The sequence below is a fragment of the Hypomesus transpacificus genome, chromosome 5, assembly GCF_021917145.1.
Source record: "Hypomesus transpacificus isolate Combined female chromosome 5, fHypTra1, whole genome shotgun sequence".
Taxonomy (NCBI): domain Eukaryota; kingdom Metazoa; phylum Chordata; class Actinopteri; order Osmeriformes; family Osmeridae; genus Hypomesus; species Hypomesus transpacificus.
In genome coordinates, this window is record NC_061064.1 from 6654481 (window position 1) to 6677535 (window position 23055).

General features: G+C 44.7%; 1 protein-coding gene across 1 annotated transcript in view; it reads right to left on the reverse strand.

Moving 5' to 3' along the window:
* Positions 1-4813: 4813 nt before the first annotated feature.
* Positions 4814-23055, reverse strand: part of LOC124468328 (gamma-aminobutyric acid receptor subunit beta-2) — a 44210-nt gene continuing 25968 nt past the window's right edge. Inside the window, exons 5-10 of the mRNA XM_047021028.1 lie at positions 21380-21462; positions 14749-14886; positions 12473-12625; positions 10642-10886; positions 9503-9643; positions 4814-8674 (exon numbers count right to left, since the gene is read on the reverse strand). Of these exons, the coding sequence (XP_046876984.1) occupies positions 8327-8674; positions 9503-9643; positions 10642-10886; positions 12473-12625; positions 14749-14886; positions 21380-21462 (1108 nt within the window). The 3' untranslated portion in view covers positions 4814-8326. The remainder of the gene's footprint in view (positions 8675-9502; positions 9644-10641; positions 10887-12472; positions 12626-14748; positions 14887-21379; positions 21463-23055) is intronic.

Genomic DNA, 23055 nt, shown 5'->3' on the forward strand with positions numbered 1-23055 from the left:
CACAAAAAGTACCAACCGCTCAACCGAACCTCAACCTGAATTTATACACGACAGTGCTGCACACTCCACACATTGTTTCTGAGAGCCGAGCTTACTAAGCCGTGCCTCTGTGTGTCTCTGTAGCTCTGCGTTGAGTCTGCAGCCTGGAGCGGAGGAGTGGCAGCCTCTGTAGACCGGCTCCAACGCAGACACGTGTCACCGCATGTGGCAACTTCAGAGACAGCGGAATTCACAAGGAAGGTGGGGGGGGAAAACAGGAGAGAGTCGGTCCGAACGAAGAAACAAAAGGCACCGCGGTACGGAGGAGAGAAGCAGCCAGGGGGAGAGCCAGGAACACGAGAGAGAGAGAGGCCTGAGAGAGAGAGAGAGAGAGACAGGAGATGGGAAGAAAGAGAGAGAGAGAGAGAGAGAGAGAGAGAGAGAGAGAGAGAGAGAGAGAGAGAGAGAGAGAGAGAGAGAGAGAGGGAGGGAGAGAGAGAGAGAGAGAGAGAGAGGGAGAGGGAGACATAGAGATGTTAACACTGATTATTTCTTTTTCAGTCTTCAAGCCACTGTTCCCATGCTGGCTCTACAACATCAGGGAGGCAGTTTTGATTCTGTTCTAGCTGGGTAGAAAACGTGGCCTGCCTGCACATTGCCTCCTGCTCTTCCCAATGTGACTGCCACCACAGTAATGTGACTGGAAGTAGAGTACTGTGCTTGGCTCGTTGGCTGCTTCCAACCTCATTAGAAGACAGTGCAGGGTTATATCTTCCTCTTAAATAGATCCCTTACATACAATACAGCGTTGTTGTGTTCTTGCCCGCTTGGCTCCTACTTACTGGATTGTTGATGTTGAAGGGCATTTCTCATCTGTCCACTGAGAATAACGTGAAGAACACAGTGGTCGGCCCAATATCGATCAAACATAGTCAACAATAACAACGCAAATAGGTACAGCTCTGACCAAACGGATTCGGTTGACACCTGACATGATGATCAAATGATTTGAACCAGCCCTGATGTTCTCCACTTAGTAGGGGCACTGCTCACTGTACACAGCTACATCCTGTTCCTCCAGTAAATGTCATATGGATCTGGTGATTACCACGGCGCTAGGGTGCAGGGCGGGAGTTGTCGCGGGTGACAGTATCTGTGGTCTAATCAGAATGTTAATTAGTGCGGTAGCGGCGGCCCGTTAATGTGTATTCTTCCTAATTAGCAGAGGAAATAAAGGATGCTGCTTGATGTTCGCGGTTGGAGACGGGGAAACACGTCAACAAAACAGGAGGGGAAGAGGGAGGAAAAGCTGTGCATTTCACGAGAATGTGCGTTTATGTAATTATTGACTGCCACTTTCAGTGGGACAGCTGGTGTTGTGTGATGACATCAGTACCAGATTCCTTTCAAACCCAAGTACAGAATCATACGATAACAAATAACAAACATAAACCCTCGGGTTTTCAAATTGAATTGACAACATGTCACCAAAAAAAGAGTTTGTGTCTGTCGGTCCAAAAAAAAGAAGACACATAGCGAAATACTGCAGTACACCCATACGTCATCATCCCACGCACAGTTAAAGGGCTGAGATGGGCTGGAGCCAGTGTGTGGGTCTACAGTAGATGATGAGCCATTTCCATCTGTTTTCACCATAATACATCAGTTGCCCTCATTGTCGGGTGAGTCACCCCTTGCACAAAATCGTGTTTGTGTTATCTGGGCAGAGCATGCCTTGTTCCCATTGTCAGTGCAATGCGAGACACACGGTAATCCAAGAGGGGGTGGGGGGGGGGACGGGGGGACTGTGGGAGAGCAACGGGAACCACCCTAAAGTCAGAGTCCCTGTCCCTTTTGGTCTTTTGTGACCTTGCCAGACATGCCCACGCACCAGAGCCATGACTCACGCCCCTCCTCGTACCTCGTGCATCCGAGCCAGCTCGACTTCTGAAGGGGACATGGTGCGCTTTCAGATCCCAGGGAGGGAGTTAAAAGGCATTCGCTGTACTGAATGACATGCGTCTGGCTTCGCCGAAAGAAATTAAGCGGAAGCGTCAAAACGTGAGGCAACAGGATGCATAGGGGGGGCTGTACCGGGTGATGGAGGAATACGCTGCATTCGGAGAGCTTGATCTTACAGAGCAGAGCTCTGAAGTGACAGTCGTCCACAGATCTTCACGTGTGTCTATGTGTGTAGTGTGCAGGCACAGCAGATAAATAAATACAAATTTACACTTCAAGTGTTTCATCCCATTAGCTGCTTATCCTTATGAGAGCCCCTATATCAAAAGCACAGTCTGTTTGGAGAAAATAGAAAAGTGAAAAATACATCACAGTCACGATGATCTGATGTAGTCTGCTTTCAGATGCTGTGCTTTGTGATGCTACTCATCTGTTTTGGTGATTGAAGTTGATTCATTATTTATCAGACGCATGACGTATTCTGATGGTGACACATTTAGATATTGTTTCCTTTTACAAACGCAAACATCTTGTGAAGATCCCCTTAAGGCCGAACAGTAATGCGAAAGCTAAGATGGTTACACAAGTAGTACAATAAGTTATTAAATGAACCCAATCCCAAAGAAGACATGGATGCATTTATGCCAGCTGAGTCAGTGGAAGTTCCGGACCATGATGTTCTACACTAGGGTGTTTCATCCATTAAGAGAACACTGCTGAGTTCTGCTCGGGGTCCCATAAGTGGAACACACATGGGGTCTTCGCTCGTGCGGGAATCGCATTTGCCGCCAAACAGAAGTGAAAAAGCACTCTTCCAGCAGATCTCGGCCCCTGCCCGCCCCTGTTCTCCCCCGAGCTATCCTGCAAGATTATGCACTCGTCACATATGTCTTCGACTGGGACTAAACAAATAACATCGTCCACAAAGAAAAACATTCACTGGGGTGTGAAAACTGCTTCGGATGCTCGGCTTCGCGTTTAGAGATGGCTCAGCTCGACAGAAAAAGGAGAGAGCGAGAGCGCGATCACCTTTCACTGCGCAGTATGTTTTACCTAACCCTGACTTACATATTCATATTCGAGTAAACGCATATAAAAGACAGGCACTGTATGTTTATCTATAAAGGAAAAATAAAGGAAAAAAAGCCAAGCTATTCCTGAATGGATGTAAAAGCACTACCAGTGTGGCTTTCCAAACAAGTAATGCATGTACAAATAACCAGGAAATCCAGGTGGTCTGACAAGCTAAATGTGCTGCAAGGTGCGAGGCATGGGTATGTATGTGTATGTGTGGACGTATCTGTAGGTGACTCTGAGTTGTTGTGACACAATGTCTGGTGGACGTGCTGCAGACCAATTTCCCCACGGGGACAAATAAAGCATCTATTTGTCTACGAGTGGGGGCTACCCTGTCTCCAGGTTAGATGGGGTAGAACTGAGCTGATCCGGTCCCCAAGTAGCTGTGCATTCTAACAAAATACTATAAAACCTTCCCCAAACGTCCGCCGCCCGGCACCTTCAAGTGCTTGTTAAATATATATAACGTCAGCGGCGACATCACTTTGCCATTCAGAGTGTACCTGGGTGGATTTCCTTCCTCGTCATCAGACGTGGAAGGCTCTGTAGGGCATATTGCTATGGAGGCCACATGTCTCACGGCACAGGGCTTTATTTGAGCGGGTTCCTGAAAGAAAACTAGCAGTGTTCTCTGCAGATTCCAGGAGCCGAGGCCACCAACATGGTTTGAGATGACTCACATAGTGCTTGGTACAGTGTGTTCATTTCTGTTGTGTCTCAAGACATATCTAAAACATATATTATGGGCTGCCTGCTTCCTAGGTGTCTTTGGAAAAGGCTCCAAGCACAAAGGTCAGTTTCACATTTTTCCAACGAGGAGCAAATTCCAGTCAACAAAGTTTCACCTTGTTTTTTCCAATACAATAAAGCTGTGAGGGATAACCACATCCATTTGTCCTGAGTTGGAAGCTTATATTTAGAACAAAGCTGCATTCAATTATGTTTTTTTTATTCATTTGGCATTATTTCAATTTCAAGAGTTACACTCTAATCAACAAATGGTTAGTATTTACATGCAGAAATTGGCTGCAAGATATTTATATGTATGGGCATATATACATGTTATAATTGTATACTTTTTTTTTAATACAAATGACATTTCCTCACAAAACATAATATTTAATTCCTCAAGGGAAGTCTACTCCTGTCAGCCCCTTATTTTTAATTAAGGAGTCAGGAGTGGGTGAAAGCTGCACCTAGGCCATTTAAAGTGAATTATTTCTCATTTACACAGAATGTTATGAACCATACATCAGATACACAGATAATTAGAACACACTGGCCATGGCAATTAAAATAAGAATGTTGTGAAAATGTGAGGTAGAGCATAGTTAGCCCCAACATGTTGTGTTCTTGAGTGGAGATGGTTTGGTTGGCAGTTTGTTTACCATTAAGTGGTGCACTGTATGAACCGTATAAGGCTAGTTAATGATGCTTCTATGTTTCCGACATAAGCATCTCTCCCAATTTAGATTCTCCAGATGAAGCGTGAAAATCAAACTTTCATGTAAAGCAACAGTCATTATATCAAGACCAAAAAAAAGGATGTGGAAACATCGATTCAGAACTATTTACAATATTTATTGACAACTTATTTTCTCCATGGGTTTTTCATGTATTAAAAACACAGAGACTATCTTTCGCCTTTCAGTAAGAGATCAATTTTTTTTAAGAATCTGGGAATGTTCTTGTGAGTGGCACATAGGAGGAAAGGGGGCAGGAAGGGGGGGGGGAGGGGGCAGCGATGCCTGGAGTGACACTGGAGGGAGCGCCAAGGGCGCGAGGCTAAGGCTTCTTCTGTGAGTGTGTGCAAACATACACTGTCACCAAGATGTGTCATTTGGGCTCGGACGTCACTCCGCCCCCCGTCGTTTTGCCAAGAGGACTCTGTTCTTTGTACAGGAGTATACAAATATAAAAATATATGACAGGAAAAAAGCGCTGTGAAGTACAAACACATAGTCCAAGTGAAGAGCCTTGATGAAGCAGACCTTTTGCCAGTGTTTGACGTGTCTTCTAAACGTCTCAGAGGCTGACATACATACGGTTCACTCTCACACGCAAACGCATCATACATTTAGAACACACTGCAAATACGGTCATAAACCAAGACGGTTAGTACTGTAGCATTGTTGGGCAGATCAAGACTGGTCGAGAACACTTCTGGATTTGTTAGTGCTAAGTGTGCGGACCTGAGATGGGTGACAAGTTGTCAGAGACACATCCCCTTGTCTCATTTTTCTGTGTGTGTGTACTGTATGTGTGTGCAAGTGTGTTTATGTGTGTGTGTGTGTGTGTGTGTGCAAAACAATGTAGTGTATGTCCTGTATTATATTTATCGGATCATTGGATCATAACAAAAAATGCTTAAAATCTTGCCGACATATCACATATATGCTGCAAAATATTATCAACTACATTCTTGCCTTTGATAATGCTTTACAGAAATGGTGCTTTGAGTAACTAGAGAAAAATAAAAACAAGTCATTGTTTCACTCAATGATACTTTTCAAAATATTTACATTATTAGTTTTACATCATCCACCCTAAACCATTAAATTGCTTTGCATTCCCTTCACAGTACAGTACAAATCTGAACGTTGAAATGTCTTTTCATAGGAAACCAGCTAATATGTACAGGAATACCAAGCTCAAATTGATATTACTGACAGATCATTTTTTATATACACCTGTTTGAACATCTTTTGGGACGCATTCTTTTATAAGCCCAGACCCAAAGGTGAACCCTGTCCAACCATTAAAAAATTACAACACCAATATTAAGATATTTATCTATAATAATTTACATGAATTCCTAATTAAGCATCAACATTCGTGACAAACATCCTCAAAGAGAGTGGGTAAGAATGTATGGCTAGAAGACATTATACTTGAATTGAATAATGGTTTAATTTAGAATAAATGTAGAACAAATGTAGAATAAATGTAGGATAAATGTAGCATAAATGTTCATAGAAAACAATGCACTGATGCGTAGTATGAGTTTCCAACAAATAAATGAGTTTGTAAGCTAAATATATCTCTATTTATTATATCATTAGTCTCCCATATGAAAGAAATGCACAAGAGATCAATCATGGCCATATGCTCACAAAACCTGCAAATGACATGATGACACATGCGATTCTCTCTTTTATCCTGAAATACTAATTGGTTGAATAGTTTAACATGAGAACTTGACCGTTTTAGAATTTCCCACCCCTTAATTTAAAATCTTGTGTTTCATCCAATAGCATTACAGCATCAGTGGCATCCTTGTCTTGGATTGTGGCTATGAAATGATACAATTCAATATGAGTGCAACATGAAACATTGCCCATGCATACTTGAGAAAATACATACAAGGAATAAGCTTATGGAATGCAATAATCATTTTAGTTTTTAAATATCTGTGATGTTGAAACATGCAATAACATGTGTTCATCAATGACACTACCTCTCAGTTAAACAACAATGAGATGTATTGGGTGATGGCTTCCTGGATAGCTGTTACCTATCATGTAAGGGATCTTTCAACTAACATCCATATGAGAAACACAACCAAATTGTTTCTACAGTTTGTGCACATCATGTCCCTGTTTCAATAAGTGAATTTACAAAGAGTTTCATGAATAAATGTATGTCAATTTCGAATTTTGTCAGCTCTCAAGCACCAAGTGTTGCAACACCATCTGTACAACCTCTAAGGCTTTTGAAATGTGAAGAATTGTAGAATGTTTCTGTTTCTAAATGTTAATTCTGTTCTACTGTACTGGCATTGTATGCCATCTGAGGGGCCCTCCTGAGTCTCAACAATGTAACAATTGTTTAGAATGAAAATAAGGGAACTGACAGGAAGTCTACCTTGGTGGGATGATAGATCAATGGATAGAAAACACAATGTCTTGTCGAGATTTGATGTCCGTCTCAGGTAAATGGATGTTTGTAACAATGTTGTGCTTGTGTTTAGTTCTGTTGTTCTCTCTTTGAAATGTACGCACAAAAAAGTCCCCAAAAGTCATCCACTGAATCAGTGAATATGATCTGTGAAACCATGTAACCTTGACTACAAGTGTCAGCTAAGGAAACAATCCAGAACCGAGTCTAGCTAATATGTTCCAAGTAATTCAGTGAGATCAATTCTGGTGTGGGCATCATTGCTTTTTAAACACAAGAATACAGGGCATATTTACATTTAATATTGGGGGAAAGGCAAGGAAATATTGGCTTGTGAGGCAAATACTTGTTTGGTCATGATATTCCCATGATAGACCCCTTAACTGCTGGCTTAATGTCTTGGTATTCAAAACACACTACAGCAAAAGTGTATTCTTACCACATATTAATGGCAAAGGTGAAGGAATAACCACTCGTCCTTTTGTCTCTCGACTTCCTCCCATATTCCCTCTGCCTCTTAAGTCCGCCTTCCTCTTTCCCTTGGTTAGAACACCATATTCTACTTAACAGAGTTGGAATGTTGAATCTCTCAGCAAATAAGCTGCTACAACAAAAATGCTAAATCATTAGACTAAGGCATATCTGTTCGACGTGCTGTAATGTTCAATGTAGACCTTTGAATAACCTTTATCAGCCAGCATTGTTTGTTAGCTTTAAAGGTTTGGAATGATGTTTGTAGTTCATTGTTTAATCTACACTACCTTATCATACAGTTTCTTTAAATTGAAATAATGCTTTGAAATTAACAATACTCTATCAAAGTAGAAAAGGTTGCTTTTTCATAAAACCTCCAAACTATGATATTAATATACCTTCATATAGACTATGAAAATGTGAAACTTCACAATATAAAGATAAAATAAAGTATTGGATAAAAATCATTACATTTCTGAAGGAATGACTTAGAAAAATTATAAACGTCGACGTATGTAGTACTTCAAAGGAGCAACTATAGTCATGGGATCATTTTGAACTATTATAGCTCTAACGTTTTGGCAACAAATCAGATACAGATTTAAGAAAGTAAAAACATAAAAATATATGCAAACAAACATTTATAAATGGAAAAGTACTTATTTCACTAAATATTTGACTCGTAAAATAAAAAATTAGAAATGATAACTCTGGAACAGGCACCATTATGTTCTTAATCTCTCTTCAATAAAGTTTGTCTGTGTTAGCCAGCAATTAAGGTGTTCCAAGTTAAAATGGATTCAGTCCTGATTTTGTTTTGTTATAGTAATTCAGTCTTGTGTTGTACGATCACACAGCAAAATGAAACACAAACAGGAGAATAAAACGAGCAACAGAAATGGTTGCACCTTCTTATTCTGCTTTTACTGGAGTCCTTTTAGTTGACATAGTAGAGCCAATAGACAATGTTGAAAAAGGAAAAAACGGTGGGGAAGATCACTCTCGACCACTTGTCGATAGAGTTTACGTCAGTCAAGTCGGGGATTGTGATCTTCAGCTGGGACGCGCGCCTCCTTAGCCGGCTCTTCTTCTGAGTGACGTGGTGCTCCAGTGCGTTGCGTCCAAAGTTGTGTCTGGCCAGGCCAGCTTTGCGGTACTGAAGGGTGGAGGTGTCGTAAGACAGCATGGTGCTCCGCGGGTCACTGAGGCCAAGGGTCAGCTCCGAGGCTCCCATCTCGTTCTTGATCTCTATGGTCCCCAGCAGGATGTTTTCATGGGGGTCCATCTAGAAGCAGAACACACATTAGACACCGTGAGCTGAACGAAATGACCACATCTATTTTTCTACTGATATTTTGTAGGAAATCATTCAAATTCGAAATCAAAACACAATACAACACCACCTAAGCCAGGGATTGAGCAAGTGTAGCCTTCTGTATACCGATGTATATACTCTTCAAAGATGTACAAACTAACCCCAAAAGTCCTCCCCCATAATTACACAGCCAGAACAACAGATTAAAGATGAAACGTCTTGCTACTTGATATGGCATGCAAACAATCAAGGGCTCAAGAGAATGACTGAAGTGATTGAAAGAGCATCGACAATACTCCACATTGTAATTGTTTTTCTTAAACAAACTCTCACTGTGCATACGTGGAAGGCAAAAAATACAGGAGTCGGGCTAACGTTCAAAACAGAGATGAAAAATGATGGGTCAGGAGGATGAGACAAAAGTATGGACAGCAAAGACATGTAGGAAAGGAAGGTCAGGGGATAATCTGACAACATGAACAGGGAAGGAACCTTTACATCTTTATTTCTAAATGATGTGTAGTACTTTCTTTCGAACATATGCATTTCATTTTGTTGCCTACAAAATTCATACGTTATGCACGTGTGTGTACATGTGTGGTGGCAGAAACAGTCAACAGAAAGTTTGACTCCTCTGTCTGAGGTGACACAGCAGGGACGACTGGATGATTGATGGAAACCGGAGTTTTATTGAATGCATGATTGAAAGGAAAAACACAATGTAGAAGTCGTTTTAGAGTTCTAGAAAGAAAACATACCACATTGCATATGGTCAGTCTCCATTGTGTGAACCAGTACCTTATTCTTTTGCTCGCCTAGTCCCATCGCTGCATCGTCCACAAAGATTGGTTCCCACATCGAGTCGTGAGCGTCAATTTCCCTCTGTTTCATTCTGGCATACAGAGTATCGTCTCTTTGAACTACATTTCCCACCAACCACTGTAAGCATACAAAATCATCAAGGTCACATGAACTACATTTTCCAACAACCACTGCAAGTATTCAAAACCAACACTACTCATTTTCCTATAACATTTTGACAGTTTTTTTTGTGAGAAGTTTACATGAACGTTACACTAACTACCTTATTACTACAATACCTACATCTAATAAAAACAATGTAGGTACTAGATCATTGTTTTGGGTGACACATACTTACCTAGTTTCACTTGTGTAATAACCACTAAACCACAATGACATTTAACTGCATATCAGTTCTTATACTGTATGACTACAATGTTGTTACTTTAGGTCTTGTAGTTGCATGATATTTACAATGATGTAACCTCAGTATAAAGTGTCCCCAAAATCTTGCTATGTAATCCAGGGAAATTTGTTTTAAGTTCAATAGTTAGGCTTAGTGAGTGGAATTCTGAGGCTCAACTGCCCTTCAAGTACAATAGTGACTCTACATTGGTTTCCCAACAAATGATCCTACAGTATGCATTCCACTAGCTTTCAATCCATTTGACTAGATTTGGATGTTATTTTCAAGTTGACAAATTTGTTTCCCGGCGTCTGTATCCAATGCCAACTCAACTCATTCTGAAGAACTGGCATCTTTTCTCCCTGATGTCACCTCTCAGTTGCATTCATCCAACCTTTCATATGAAGTAGGGACACTCTTCTTGTGAGTATGTGATGACCTTCTGTCTATTTTATTCCCCTTTATATACCTCTCAACCTTCCAGACAGTTATAAAACTTATTAAATTCCTTTTCATTGAAGTAGAAAGAAAACATCACATATTCGAGTCAACTCATTGCACTGTATTCATTTGAAAATGACTGACACTTCTTGATGACACTTCCTTTTTTAACTATGAGCAATATTATTTTCTCTAAGAGCATGGTGACCTGTTGCCATAAAACACCAAAGATGTTCTATACGATACTACCCTGAACCACAACAGTAGAGTACAGGGCAGAATACTATACCTTATTGGGGTCCATTCTCATCTTCTCATTGTTGGCAGTGGCTGCTTTCTCTGCGGCTTTCTTCTGGCGCTGGGGCCCTCTGCCGAAGAAGATGTAGTTGACCAAGGCGTACTCTAGCAGCGCCAGGAAGACGAACACGAAGCAGCCCATCAGGTACATGTCGATGGCTTTCACGTAGGGGATCTTGGGGAGGGTCTCTCTCAAGTGGGTGTTGATGGTGGTCATAGTCAGCACCGTGGTGATACCTGGGGAGCGATACAGCCCATGATAAGTCCACAAAGGGTAGTGCAGTGCATGCTCAGGAAATGAAACCGAGAGCATGTCAAGGTTCACATTTTGGGAGCGAGTTTTCATCTAGAGCCTGGCTCATTAGCGGAGAACACCCCCGAAGAAAGAGTCTGTTTGGGAGAACTTTGAGAACCTCCAGCCTGCATCCCAAGCTGGGGGTCAGAGAGCAGAAGGTGACCACAGCACGTTCCATCCGAGGTGTGAGAAGTTGTCAGCCAACCGCTGTGACGGACACAAACGAGCCCTCCTGCTTCCCCTGTCTTCATCTAACGAATCGTGACAGTCCAGGATGAGGTCATCTCAATGCTGATGTCGGGTTTTATTGAACAACTACTGAGGAACAGCAAAGCCCCGCTTCCCCTTCTCTGATGCCCGGACTCACACACATTGGCGAGAACAGAATAAGCACAATCCCACAACGATTCATATTGCTTCTGTGCAATCAACAAAATACAGTATACGTAATTGATGAGATGGGATTAGAACCATAGATAACCCAAATCAATGTGTGCCTCTGAGTCTGCGGAGACCTGTCGGGCCAATCTGGGGCCACTAACACGAGCCAGGGATTAGATTTATTCTGATTTTGATTGCTATTGCAAAGACTCCAACAGACACACCCACAACCGTGCATGGTAACAAACACAGCGGGCCGTGCTAATGCCTGGAAACAGGTCAGAGGGAAAGAGAGAGAGAGAGAGAGAGAGAGAGAGAGGGAGATAGAGAGAAAGAGAGAGAGTGGTGGTCTACTCTGGTCTGTGCATACGCCTATCTACCTGCATCCATTATCAAGCATTAATGCTGTTTTTCATTCAATCCTGTGCATGCCTGCCCCGCGGATAACTAAATGCAGGTCAGCTTCCAATCAGAGAGAGTGCTTCTTTTGTGGAGGGCCGGCTGGGGACGGGGGCTGGGGGCCAGGGGGCTGGGGGACGGGGAGCCTCCCAGACACGGAGCAGCGCGCTGGGTCTAACGCAGAGGCCACGTTGGGGCCGGCGGGCTTGCGTAATCAAGGATGACAGCAAGAAATTGGAACTTCCAAAAAGCACCGAGGCACTCAAATCAGAGTGAAAACAAATCACCCCCGTCATCCATCACTCTCCTTCCAAAAGCATCCGTCCCTTGAGTACCCCGGGGAGTTCACCAATGCTGCTGCAGCATTATGTCCCGCTCTCCCTGAGGGGAGGGTGACAGTTGAACGTGTGACATGCACACACTACATCTGGATCTCGATTTGGGGGTTATTTCCTCAATTTTTCGTCTGAGCAAAGTCTGAAAGCACTGTGAAGCCAAGTCTAGCTGGGACTTGGAAAGCATGGACACGGTATTTCCCTGTAAGGTTTAAGAGAACCGTTGTCCAGTGCTCCATGAAAACATTTGGACTTTGGAAGTGAGCTTTGTCTGGGGGGGTTACACTGTACGGTCGCACTGTCCCAAACCATACCCACAGCCTTTATACATCCTGTCTAGGTATCATGTTTGTCATAGCATGCCTGAAGCTGTATGAGAGCGCAGACAGGTCACGGGGGCATGCAGTCCGTACCCAGGGCCACTCTGGCGGCGGAGGCGTCGTAGTTGATCCAGAAGGAGACCCAGGAGAGGATGGTGATCAGGATGGAGGGCATGTAGGTCTGCAGGATGAAGTATCCGATGTTCCTCTTCAGCTTGAAGCTGAGGGAGAGGCGTGGGTAGGAGCCTGAGGGGGGGGGGGGGGGGGGACAGGGAGAGAGAGAGAGCGAGAGAGAGAGAGCGAGAGAGAGAGACAGAGAGAGAGAAAGAGAAAGAGAGAGAGAGACAAAGATGAATTGAGCAAAAGCGACTCAGTGTTGCATCACACACTTCCAACATACAAACCAATCTCCTGGGCTTCCTTCCGTTATCTCATCTTAGAGGCAGCTACATCCCCGTCATGTGTGGCAGGTTCTGTTGACGTTCCCCCCCCCCCCCCCCCCCCCCCCCCCATGTGGGGATTTCACAACGCCGTGTTGATATGCGGGCGTATCTGCTGTGGCTGCCTGGACGCCCCCCCCCCCCTCTCTCTCCACTTCCTGCCTTTCTCTTCTGTTTCTCCTACGTTCTGGACAGACAGGGACAGATGTTCAGCAAACAAGATGTTGCTCTCTCCATCTAACACCGTGGCGTCAGCAGTCCCCCGAGTCGCGCGCCGCGCCCGTGTTTAAACGGCTCGTCTTTGTGTCCTACCTCAGCGTGGCTATCTGTGAGCATGGGCAAAGGCCTGTTTCGCGTCGTGTTGTCGTGCTACGATAGCAACAGGGGAAGCAGGCGTGAAGTAGAAAGCGGGAGTTTGAAGACGGGGCTGCCGCAGATGCATTCTGAAGACGGGCTGAGCAGAGGGAGAGGGCGGGGGTGGGGGGGAGGAGACAAATTAGCATATGAGATGTACCAGAGAGGACCAAAACAAAGCCTCCAGATGTACAAATCTCCAGTGAGCAGGTTCACAGTCGGCTCTGACGTCACCGCCGAATCCGGAGCACGTTCAACGCGCCCCCCCAACACGCTTGCTTACATGGAGCATTTCCCCACAGAAAGCTGTGGAGGGGGGCGGGGGGGGGGGGGGGGGAGGGAAATGTCGCCTACCTGTTTACAGAGCGACGACAAGCAGATTGCCTGTCGTAAGCCCGAGCCCGTGTGCGCGCGCAGGTGGCGGTGTGTGTGTGCTTGACATTTTGCACGCTTTTTTCCTTGCGAGCGTGTTGACGTCTGCCACGAGGAATGTGCTGGTGTGTGCTGTGTGTGTGTGTGTGTGCGAGGAGGGGTAGCATTGGGCTAAAGGTACTATTGGGCTAAAGGTAGCATTGGGCTAAAGCCAAGCAGTTCTGCTGATGCGTGCACCTGTGTGACCCTCGGGTCACCGTTGTCGAGCGTCGGCCGGTCGACCTGAGAGGGAATCCTCCATACCGAACCCCGTCTCGCCCACCTCCCCTCCCCCCAGCGCGAAACCACATTCCAGGACACTGAGCAAACGCACTTAGCCGTTCCTAACGAGCCCCGGGGAGCTCTGAACGCAGCTCAGGAAGTCCTCCAGACAGTCTGCGATGGGAGACACTCTGTCCTTGGGTTACCGTGCCGCTCTTCATTCAATGGAGCAGTTCACCAGACCATCTATCCGCACCACCGCCGTCCCCAGACCTAGCTCCCATAAGTAATGGATGAATATGAAAATGTAGCAGATGAATAAACCATTCCATCCGACAACATTTTGAGGTTAAATAACTCATGAGTGTGCTGCGTCTGACGATAGGGGTGGCCCCTTCCTCCAGCCTGTGGGGCCCGTTCTAGTTTTTGCTGGGAGGCGGGGGCGTCCTACATCTGTTACACCCTGTGACCACGGAGTCCCTTCTCACTCCGACACCCCCCCCCCTCTCTATCAACACACACACAAATGCACACAACACACACCTTTATAAATGGCATTACTCTCACCTCCTTCTTTGGCAGTGCAATCAAGGAGGCCTGGACCTCAAAATAACCTTTAAATGGAAGCACTTTATGAACCCATACTTAGAACAAAGTGTTTGTTCGTGTATGTGTGTGTGTGTGTGCCTGTGTGTGTGTGTGTGTGTAAACCATCCATTCCAATAATTGGCTATCCACAGTCTCCACAAGGTCCATTGGACTTCACTAGTAAATAGTTATTTTGTGACACAATTCCCAGAATATCTGCTTTATGTTTGCCTTCGGATATTCATATTTTTAATAAGGGGTTTCACACTGTGACGTGAGTCACTCGGTGTGTTCCCATTTCGAGGGCTGAGTGCAGGCATATTTTGTTTTCTAGATTCGATACGTCGATATTACCTGTTGAGAAGACCACGTTTTTGGAGATGAGTTTGTGGTCCACGATGGAGAACTGAGGGAGTTCGATCCTCTCCACCCCTGTCACAGCGTTGTCACCACCACGCCAGTAGAACTCAATATCATCTGTGGTGTATCCGTCTGAGGACAGAGAGACAGAGAGAGAGAGAAAGAGAGAGAGAGAGAGAGAGAGAGAGAGAGAGAGAGAGAGAGAGAGAGAGAGAGAGAGAGAGAGAGAGAGAGAGATCGGGGTTAACTGGTCAAATGAGAAGTGCTGCAAAAGTATCCTCATCACCAAGACAGACAAATGTCATTTCCTGACTAGATAAAGCTTTCATGGTGGACACTCGGTGAATGTACATTATTCATGTTTTTGAATTATGCAAGGCACATAGAAATGGTTAAAATGATGAATTATAAAGATAAAGTCATCGCAGGGTTTTACCAGTAATCTATGTTCTGCTGTGGATTAGGGAACATTTGAACAGAAATGTACAGTGTTGTCTTGTTCCTGTTCTTCATTTGATCCTAAATCATTTATACCGATACCGTAATCACCACTGACCCAAAACAACACAGACTTTGGGACAACGTGTACTCATTCCTTTATGACCTCAAGTCCTGATGTCATAAATATTCATTTCAACTAAACCCCACTGTCACTCGCTAAACTTGCTTTACAAAGGCCTGTGACAGTTTCGAATCCCCACCGAAAAGGGGGAAAAACAGTCTGTGAGACCATGAAGCTTGGCCTAATCCAGTCCCTGCGAGGCTGCCTAGCCCAGTGCTGTCGTCACGTCTGCTGACTCCAGAACAGAGTGGGGGCTCACTTAGTGAACAGTAGTGAGGCTACAGACTCCAGGGGTATGAGAGGAGGGGGGCATTGATTAGCCCCCGACACCCGCTGCGTTTCTTATTTCCATTCTTTGCTTCCGTTCCTTCATCCCCCACCCCTCCTCCCATCCTCCTATCCCTTCCCTCTCCTCTCCGTGATGTAATAACTATGACAGAGAATGGAGGCTAAGGATAATTTGCCAAGTCAGGCTCAACGACATAGAAACAATGGAGTTAAGTGGATCAGAGAAGCCCGATCAACCAAGCATAGACCACAGCCATCCAGCCTCTACCCAGGGATGGATGTCGAGAATGGATTCAATGTGTTACGTAATCGTTTTTGCTTCCGTTTATCATCGGTAGCATCATCATTCTTTGGGGGGTAGTATTTTGTCGGAGAGAAGAGAAGAAGAGAGGAGAAGAGATCCACAGGTAGGGTTTCCCCGGTGCTGTCAAAGGTACTAACGTAATCAATCCAGCGGTTGAAACCCCGGTAAACCCTGGCTGACTTTACTTTGAACTCTCTGGGAGAGAGAGCCAAGCTACAGTAAGCCGGCAAAAAGTCTCTTCACATGCATTCTCAGGCCTAAGACCTTTGACAGTCCAAAAATAAATGGAATTGATTACGATAGCATCAGCAGAGATAGCATATAATACTGAAACCCATTTAACAAAGGCTTGGCATCTCACGGCTGCATATGACTGGAGGCATCTTTACGGCGCTTCTGAAAGAAAGTCTAAATCAATTAGTTTTATTGTGCGGGAAGGGATTGTGGGAAAGAGTTCTGGGTGAGGGGTTAAAGGGTGGGCCTTATCAATCAACAAACAAATCAGATAGAATTTGATCCATTCTGTTCCCTTAGTTCAGTAAGGTTGCGAGTGGGATCTGATTCCTTATGAGTTGGTTTTGAAACAAAACATGAAAAGATGGATGCCCATGAACATACTGTAAGGGGATACTTCCAGAAAACTCTGACTTACGTCTAACGACTTCACTTCACCACACCACTTCATTCCTACCTACAAAACAAATCACGTCATTTGCACACAGCTTTTGGGTCTTATTCTCGGGGGTGGGAACATCCAACGTATAAAGCCTTAACAATGCATGCTCTGGGAATATTGCCTATTTCCGAAAGACAAACACCACCAAAGCCTAAATTCAGCGCAACAAGCTCTCCCCTTGCATGTGCTTACTTAGAAGGCTCTACTCTTATAAACACTGCTCAGATGAATGTTTGATATACCCCCGGATTCAAAGCCACTTTAATCATATTCCTGGTGTCCAATTAAAAAGAGGCTCCCAACTCCTGCGGTACCGAGCAAGCCGTCTTCGGCTCACCGGTTAGCCAACGTGACGGAGTCGTGGCAGGAACTTCTAAGACTCGAGAATAAGCCTCAGTGTACGAAGAACCGGTCCCCACCCCCAGAGGACATACGCAGATTCTACAAGAGGTCCCGAGAGCTGCACAGGCTCCATACCATGTGGATTGCTGGTGCAGAAAAGTGGCACAATTACTTGCGGAGGCTGTGTGGACGTTCTGGTCGTTTTGTCGTGACAACTCGCGATGAGAGCGTAAAAGAGCCTCGATGATGCGGTCCACATCCAGGCCGACGCTGACACGCATCTGGAGCGGGAAACCGTATCACGGGTCTGCTGTGATTGGCTGTGGAGCAGTCTGTTTGGTGGGCTCACGGCACACTGGCAGCTCGCTCGTCTCAGTCGTGTAGGGTGTCCCTCGACAAGTGCAATTTTCTCTCCGTCTTTCCGAGGGAGCTGTTTCGATGTGTGCCAGGTCTCGGTGAGTGGCCAAATTGGTCTCTTCTGGAAATGGTGTCCATTACACCACATGTTGCTTCGAGGAGTCAGACTCGGAAGATGGTTTTATTTATAAAAATAAAAAAACCGTTAAGGTTTGTGGTCAGCATTCTGTATTGACCAGTATTCAATTTATACAAGGCTGCAGTCTGTATTTCGTCAAAAGGAAAACATTAACAGATACATATTTGTTCAAAATATGATATATATATGAGGTATTTTCTTATTACACAAGGACCTCACCAGAAGGAAAAGTGCCTGCTACCCTGGTTGGACTCTAATGCATTTACTGTGTAACTAGGGGAACATGTTTGCTGAACTGCAGCCGTTTGACACCGCTGAATAATGCAAGGCCTGCTCCTCTCTCCCACAGACAAGCAGGGCATATGGCCTGTACACTACCTATAAGACATAGTGGAGACTGAGACTATAGCAACAGCGAAACATGCGTAGGCTAACAGGAGTAGTCGTTCGGCGGTTTGGAGCCTCATGCGGTCGTGCTGACAGGTGGCCCGCCTTCCTGCCTCCGTGAAGGGGCCCGGGTCAGGGCTCGACCGATCTCACACCATTCCCCTGCTGCCGTCGTTCCACAGGGCCGCTCCCGGCAGACTCCTCTCATGCCTATGCTAACCACGCTCCCGTGACGTTTCCCAAGCACACACCCTCACTCACAAGCTTGCTGGCGATACACAGCGGAACAGGGATGTAGCGCAACCATTTAGCTTAATGCACTTGAAGGCTAAATTGGACTGTGTGCTTGCTGAATCCATTCGGCTAAAAATGGCAAACAGCTGGCGCAAACATAGAATGTGACAGGCAGTCTCATCGGAGAGTGCTCATCCTCTCCGAGGCGAAGGAGTCCTCGCTCAGGATTTCATTACGATCAAATAAAATCTCAAGAGTGAACTTCATTACTGGAGAGCAAGCTGGCTAATTGCACTCACAATGATTGTAGTACACTAGTATCATACATATTACATCCATACATTACAGTGCTTTCTTACTGGTGATTACAGGAAGAACATTGAGTGGCTTCTGGGTAATTAGCCCCGATAGTACTGCTAGCTGCGTGCCTTGCCATGACCGTGCAAACGCAGTACTACTGAGGCAAAAGAAACCAGTCCAGTTTTTTTCTTCTCTTTCTCCACAGAACTTTAATGATGTTTCTGACTCCTCATCCTCTCGTCCCCCTGTTCCTTCTTCTTGACAGTACTTTCATCTTTCTCAGATATCAGATATCTTCCAAACTTTACGTACGCACCAACCCGGGAGATGACACGAGAAGGAAATGGAATAATCACAAAGTTACTCCACAGAGAGCTGACAGACGGCTCTAAAACAACCTGCGTGTGTGAGTGTTATTGAGCCTGTGGTTGCAAATAACTGTTCATCACAAACAAACCCATATTCAGAGTCTTGCAGCTTCTACAAGAAGTTGCCTTTAAGTAAGAATGTGGTTAAGAGAGGGGATCTAGTGTATAATAGCACTGCAGACCGAGAACTTTCTTCATCAGCGTCTTTTTTCCTCATCGCCTTGCTCTTTCCCTCAGGGAGTACTAATTATGATTTACAACATGCCCTTTAAGTTGTTTTCGTGGTACACGTCCCCCTCATTTCTCCTTCATTCAATAGGCAGGAGACCTTTCCTCGAGTAACCCCCCCAAAAACAAATTATGTGATTAATATTCTATTACAATGTGTTAAATGGTTATGGATTAGCTGTATCCGATGAATGAACAATTCCTGACAAGGAAGGGAAAACACAAACTATCTAAGGTGCTGTTTGCATAACAAAGCAAAAGCCATAACTTTGTTGACACACCTTGTTAGTCTCTGCTTAAAAGAAGATAATTCAATCAGGACGTTTGGGGTCTGTAACAATTACGAAAAGGTCACGTGAATGCCATGAATATTTGTAAAAGAGTTCTGTTTCTCCTGTCATAAGCTCACAAAACCCTGGCCAATCTACGCTGGCTCTACCCAAGTAGCAAAAACGCAAGATTGAAATCCTCAAGTGTAGAGGAAATTTTAGTCATATGTACAATAAATGTGCTTTAAGAGAAGTTTTAAGATAGATTTAAGAAGCTTTGTACAATGACTGTTGATTTAACTCCATTTGGTAGTGATGCCATTTGGAGACATGACGTCTGGGTGACCTGAAAGAGTTTACACCTGGGGGAAGAGACAGTTGGTCTAAGGTCTAAGGACAATGCAGTATTGTTCTTGTGACCTGGGGGAAGGTAGATAAATGGATCAAGCTGCTCTGACCCTTCCTGCTTCATAGGTGATGTTAATTAAGTTATTGTTTGAAGATGGTCACACAAAGGACAGTTGACCATTTGGCTGGTCAACTCCTGCTGCTTTATTATCTATTGGTTTGGGGAGATATGCCCCATCAAAGAACAGTGAAACAATTGCTAGGGAGATGTATTGTTTCAAACTGTCACCAAGTTGAGTTGGCCAATCACAGAGTTTGTTTCATTGATTGATTGACCTTTTGGAATGCCATTTGATCTGAAGTGTATATGAGGTTGTGATCTTTGGATATTCAGGATCACTCTTGCGAACGATTTGTGGCTATCACACCCTTCGCCAAGACGGATCACAAAGTACTTTGTTTAAATCATATGTGATTGTATAATCTAAATAAATTGTATTTGAAACCATATCTCTTGACGATTCAGATTCACGCAGTGCCATTCGAATTCTTCCTTAGCACAAGCCGTCAGGCTCTCTGAAGAAATGCCAACTAGAAAATACAGAGAGAGGGCACAAAAAACAAGAGAAAAGTTTGAACAGAGACGAAACACAGAAACAAATCGATGTCGGGGGAGGGATCAAGGACGCGATAGAAGAGAGAAACTCGTGAACTGAAGAGAGGAGGAGGAAAGAACAGTGAGAGAGAAGAAAGGTCAGCAGTGTCGAGTCGAGATGGACGGACAGGACAGTCAGATGGAAGCGCCCGTGGTTTTCTTGGCTGTCGTCGCGTGGCAGGTCCACAAGTCAAGACTCTCAGAGAAGTGAGGGAATATAGGAGGGGCCCTTTGATTTCCCTCTTGTCTTATCAGGGGGGGGGGCGCACCACACATCCGCTCCACACTGACATGTGCGGTGAGCTCAGCGATTAGCCAATAGCTTGAAATAGGCAAAAGAATTGTCTCCAACCCAAAGGCGGCGCCGGGCTGTTGTACAATGACAAAGTTCTCGGAGGCCTGTTTGTGCACTCAACGCTCTTTCTTTCTGTTCAACCTTTAATGAAATTGCCCAGTGAGCCGTGCTCCAACAATAGTTGTCGGGACCATACTGGAAGTCACATTTGCTTTCGCTGAGCTACACACTTGCAGAGGCATTCCAGGTCCCCAATTAGATTTGATTAGGGCAGTTTTTGCTCACTGCTCCCCTCGGCGAGAGCGAAAGTGAGTGACCACTGTACCAGACCCTACCGGGGACAAAGGTCAACCTCATTAGGATGATGCAGACGCGCCGCTGCCACCTCGTTCTCCACGGGATCTCAAACATTGCCTCTGCATTTCTGAAGGTGAAACGTCGAGGTGAAAACTATCTTTGGCAGCTGAAGTAGGCTTGCTTCACTGAGGGCACGTAAGGATAGTAACCCACGATGGGGACGCAGACGATCTTGAAAAGTAGACGGTGAAAAACGGGCTTTCAACTCCTCACAAACAGAGTTTTGTCTTTAATCCTCGTGCGGCTTTGTCGAGCGGATATCCCTGAATTGCTGAAATGACGCAAAAGACAGACTTTAGCGTGTCAGTGCCTTAGGTGTCTGTCAAATCTGCTGACAGGAAACCATGGTGATTTTTCCTCTACGGGCCTTAGTTTACTGTAGAATCAACAATTTCTCCGTACGAAGGCATGTCTCTAAGTCGTTTTCGCTGTCCGGGCCTTTGAAAACCTGTGTCGGAGTAGGAAAGCAATGGATGTGGGTTGAGACAGGGGACAGGACACAGGGAAGACACTCACAGCTCTCTATCTCCAGTGTGCAGTTCTGCTCATCCAGTGGATACCTCCTCAGGTCCATCATACAGGCAGCCGTCGTTGTAATCCTGCAGACACACAAGATTAGTCAGGGTTAGGACCACTAACAGACTATAAGGCCCACAGCGGTAGATCAAGAGGTTCTCAGCATTGATGGTGAGAACCTATATTTACCTTCTAATTGTGTAAGTGGAGCCATGGTCTCAGTACAGCATAGAGCAGGGTTAACGATCACAATCACAACCAGGAAGTGAAGCACCCATCTCACAGATATGTATGCGACGGAGTGAAGGGCATTTGGTTAGCTAATGGCCATGCTTTTATAGCAGCTTCTGGAGGTTCATGCTAAAAAATGGCTTTTAAATCCTCTCGTTTTTTGGAGATAACGTTAATCGCAGGATGCCAATGATATTGATCCCAGCTGGATCGTAACATATCTCTGGGTAATCTCTGCCTTAATGAGCTTCTATGCCATCCTAGCCTCAAATCCAACGGTGAAAGCATGATTTCAGGCTTGGATAGCGCGTAACCTTAAGAGCATCGAGACACTAATCTGATTTCCTGTCAAGGGTTGAGGCGACACCTCAAATTTATCTTGGAACTACAATGGTCTTTGTCCTCTCAATCACCTAGAAAACAGCCTGGTGCCCGGAAATAACAGCCTCACACATACCAAGTCCACTCCCCTGAAATCTCCCCAGTGTGTTAAGAACGTGACTCGTCAATGAGCAGTCTCCTATGGTAGCCCTGCGGTACATGATGCTACACACCAAGATTCCGGCTATGGAATGCAGAGCCAACTCGGATCTCTCCCCGTGTTCTAGCCTTTATTTCCGGAATAATCCTAGCCTATTCCAAGACGCCCTCCTACATGAGAAGTGGATCCAAGCATGGGTGTGGGCAACCCGGCAAGGTGGAGTTAAAAGCCCAAGGTATCTACTGTTGATATGCTATAACACTAAATCTATCTGGATGAGTTCATTATCTGTGACCTTCTACTGTAGTGTCCCGTTTGGCAGGAGCTACTGAGAGGTTTGTATGAGGACTCCCAATGGTCTCTTACCTCACAAAAACCATGTTCATAGGAAATATTTGGGGATTTTTTTATACATGACTTTAACTGAAACTACTTTTGCTGTCAGAATTATTATTGTTCTGGAGTTTCTCAAGACGTGACAGGTTTCAAGATGCTTTAAACTCAAGATAATATTTAGAGTGGAATCATTGGCTTTGAACACAAGTCTCAATCATGGCAACACAACTACTGAACAGCACCAGTACACAGTTGGAATGAAAACAACATTTATTATTTATATTCAAAGCAGACACTTGTATCCAAAGCAATGTACAAGTGGGAGATTTGAACATTCAACCTCTGGATCTGCAGTCAAATGCTCTTCCATTGAGCTACTGACCCCCTCATATAAACTAGCATGACCTGACCATACGTGTATTGCCTCACACAACAATCTATCCACTATGGGCTCATCTGTTAGTAAATCGGTAAGACGTACTTGACGTCAAGATTCATACTAGCAGGTGAAATCTTCTGGGTTGCTGTTGTCCATTTCTCATATTCTGACTGACACAGACTCCGCTAACAAGACAGATATTTCCCACCATGATAAAAGGGTGAGTGAGAGACGATTTTGGAGTGGTTG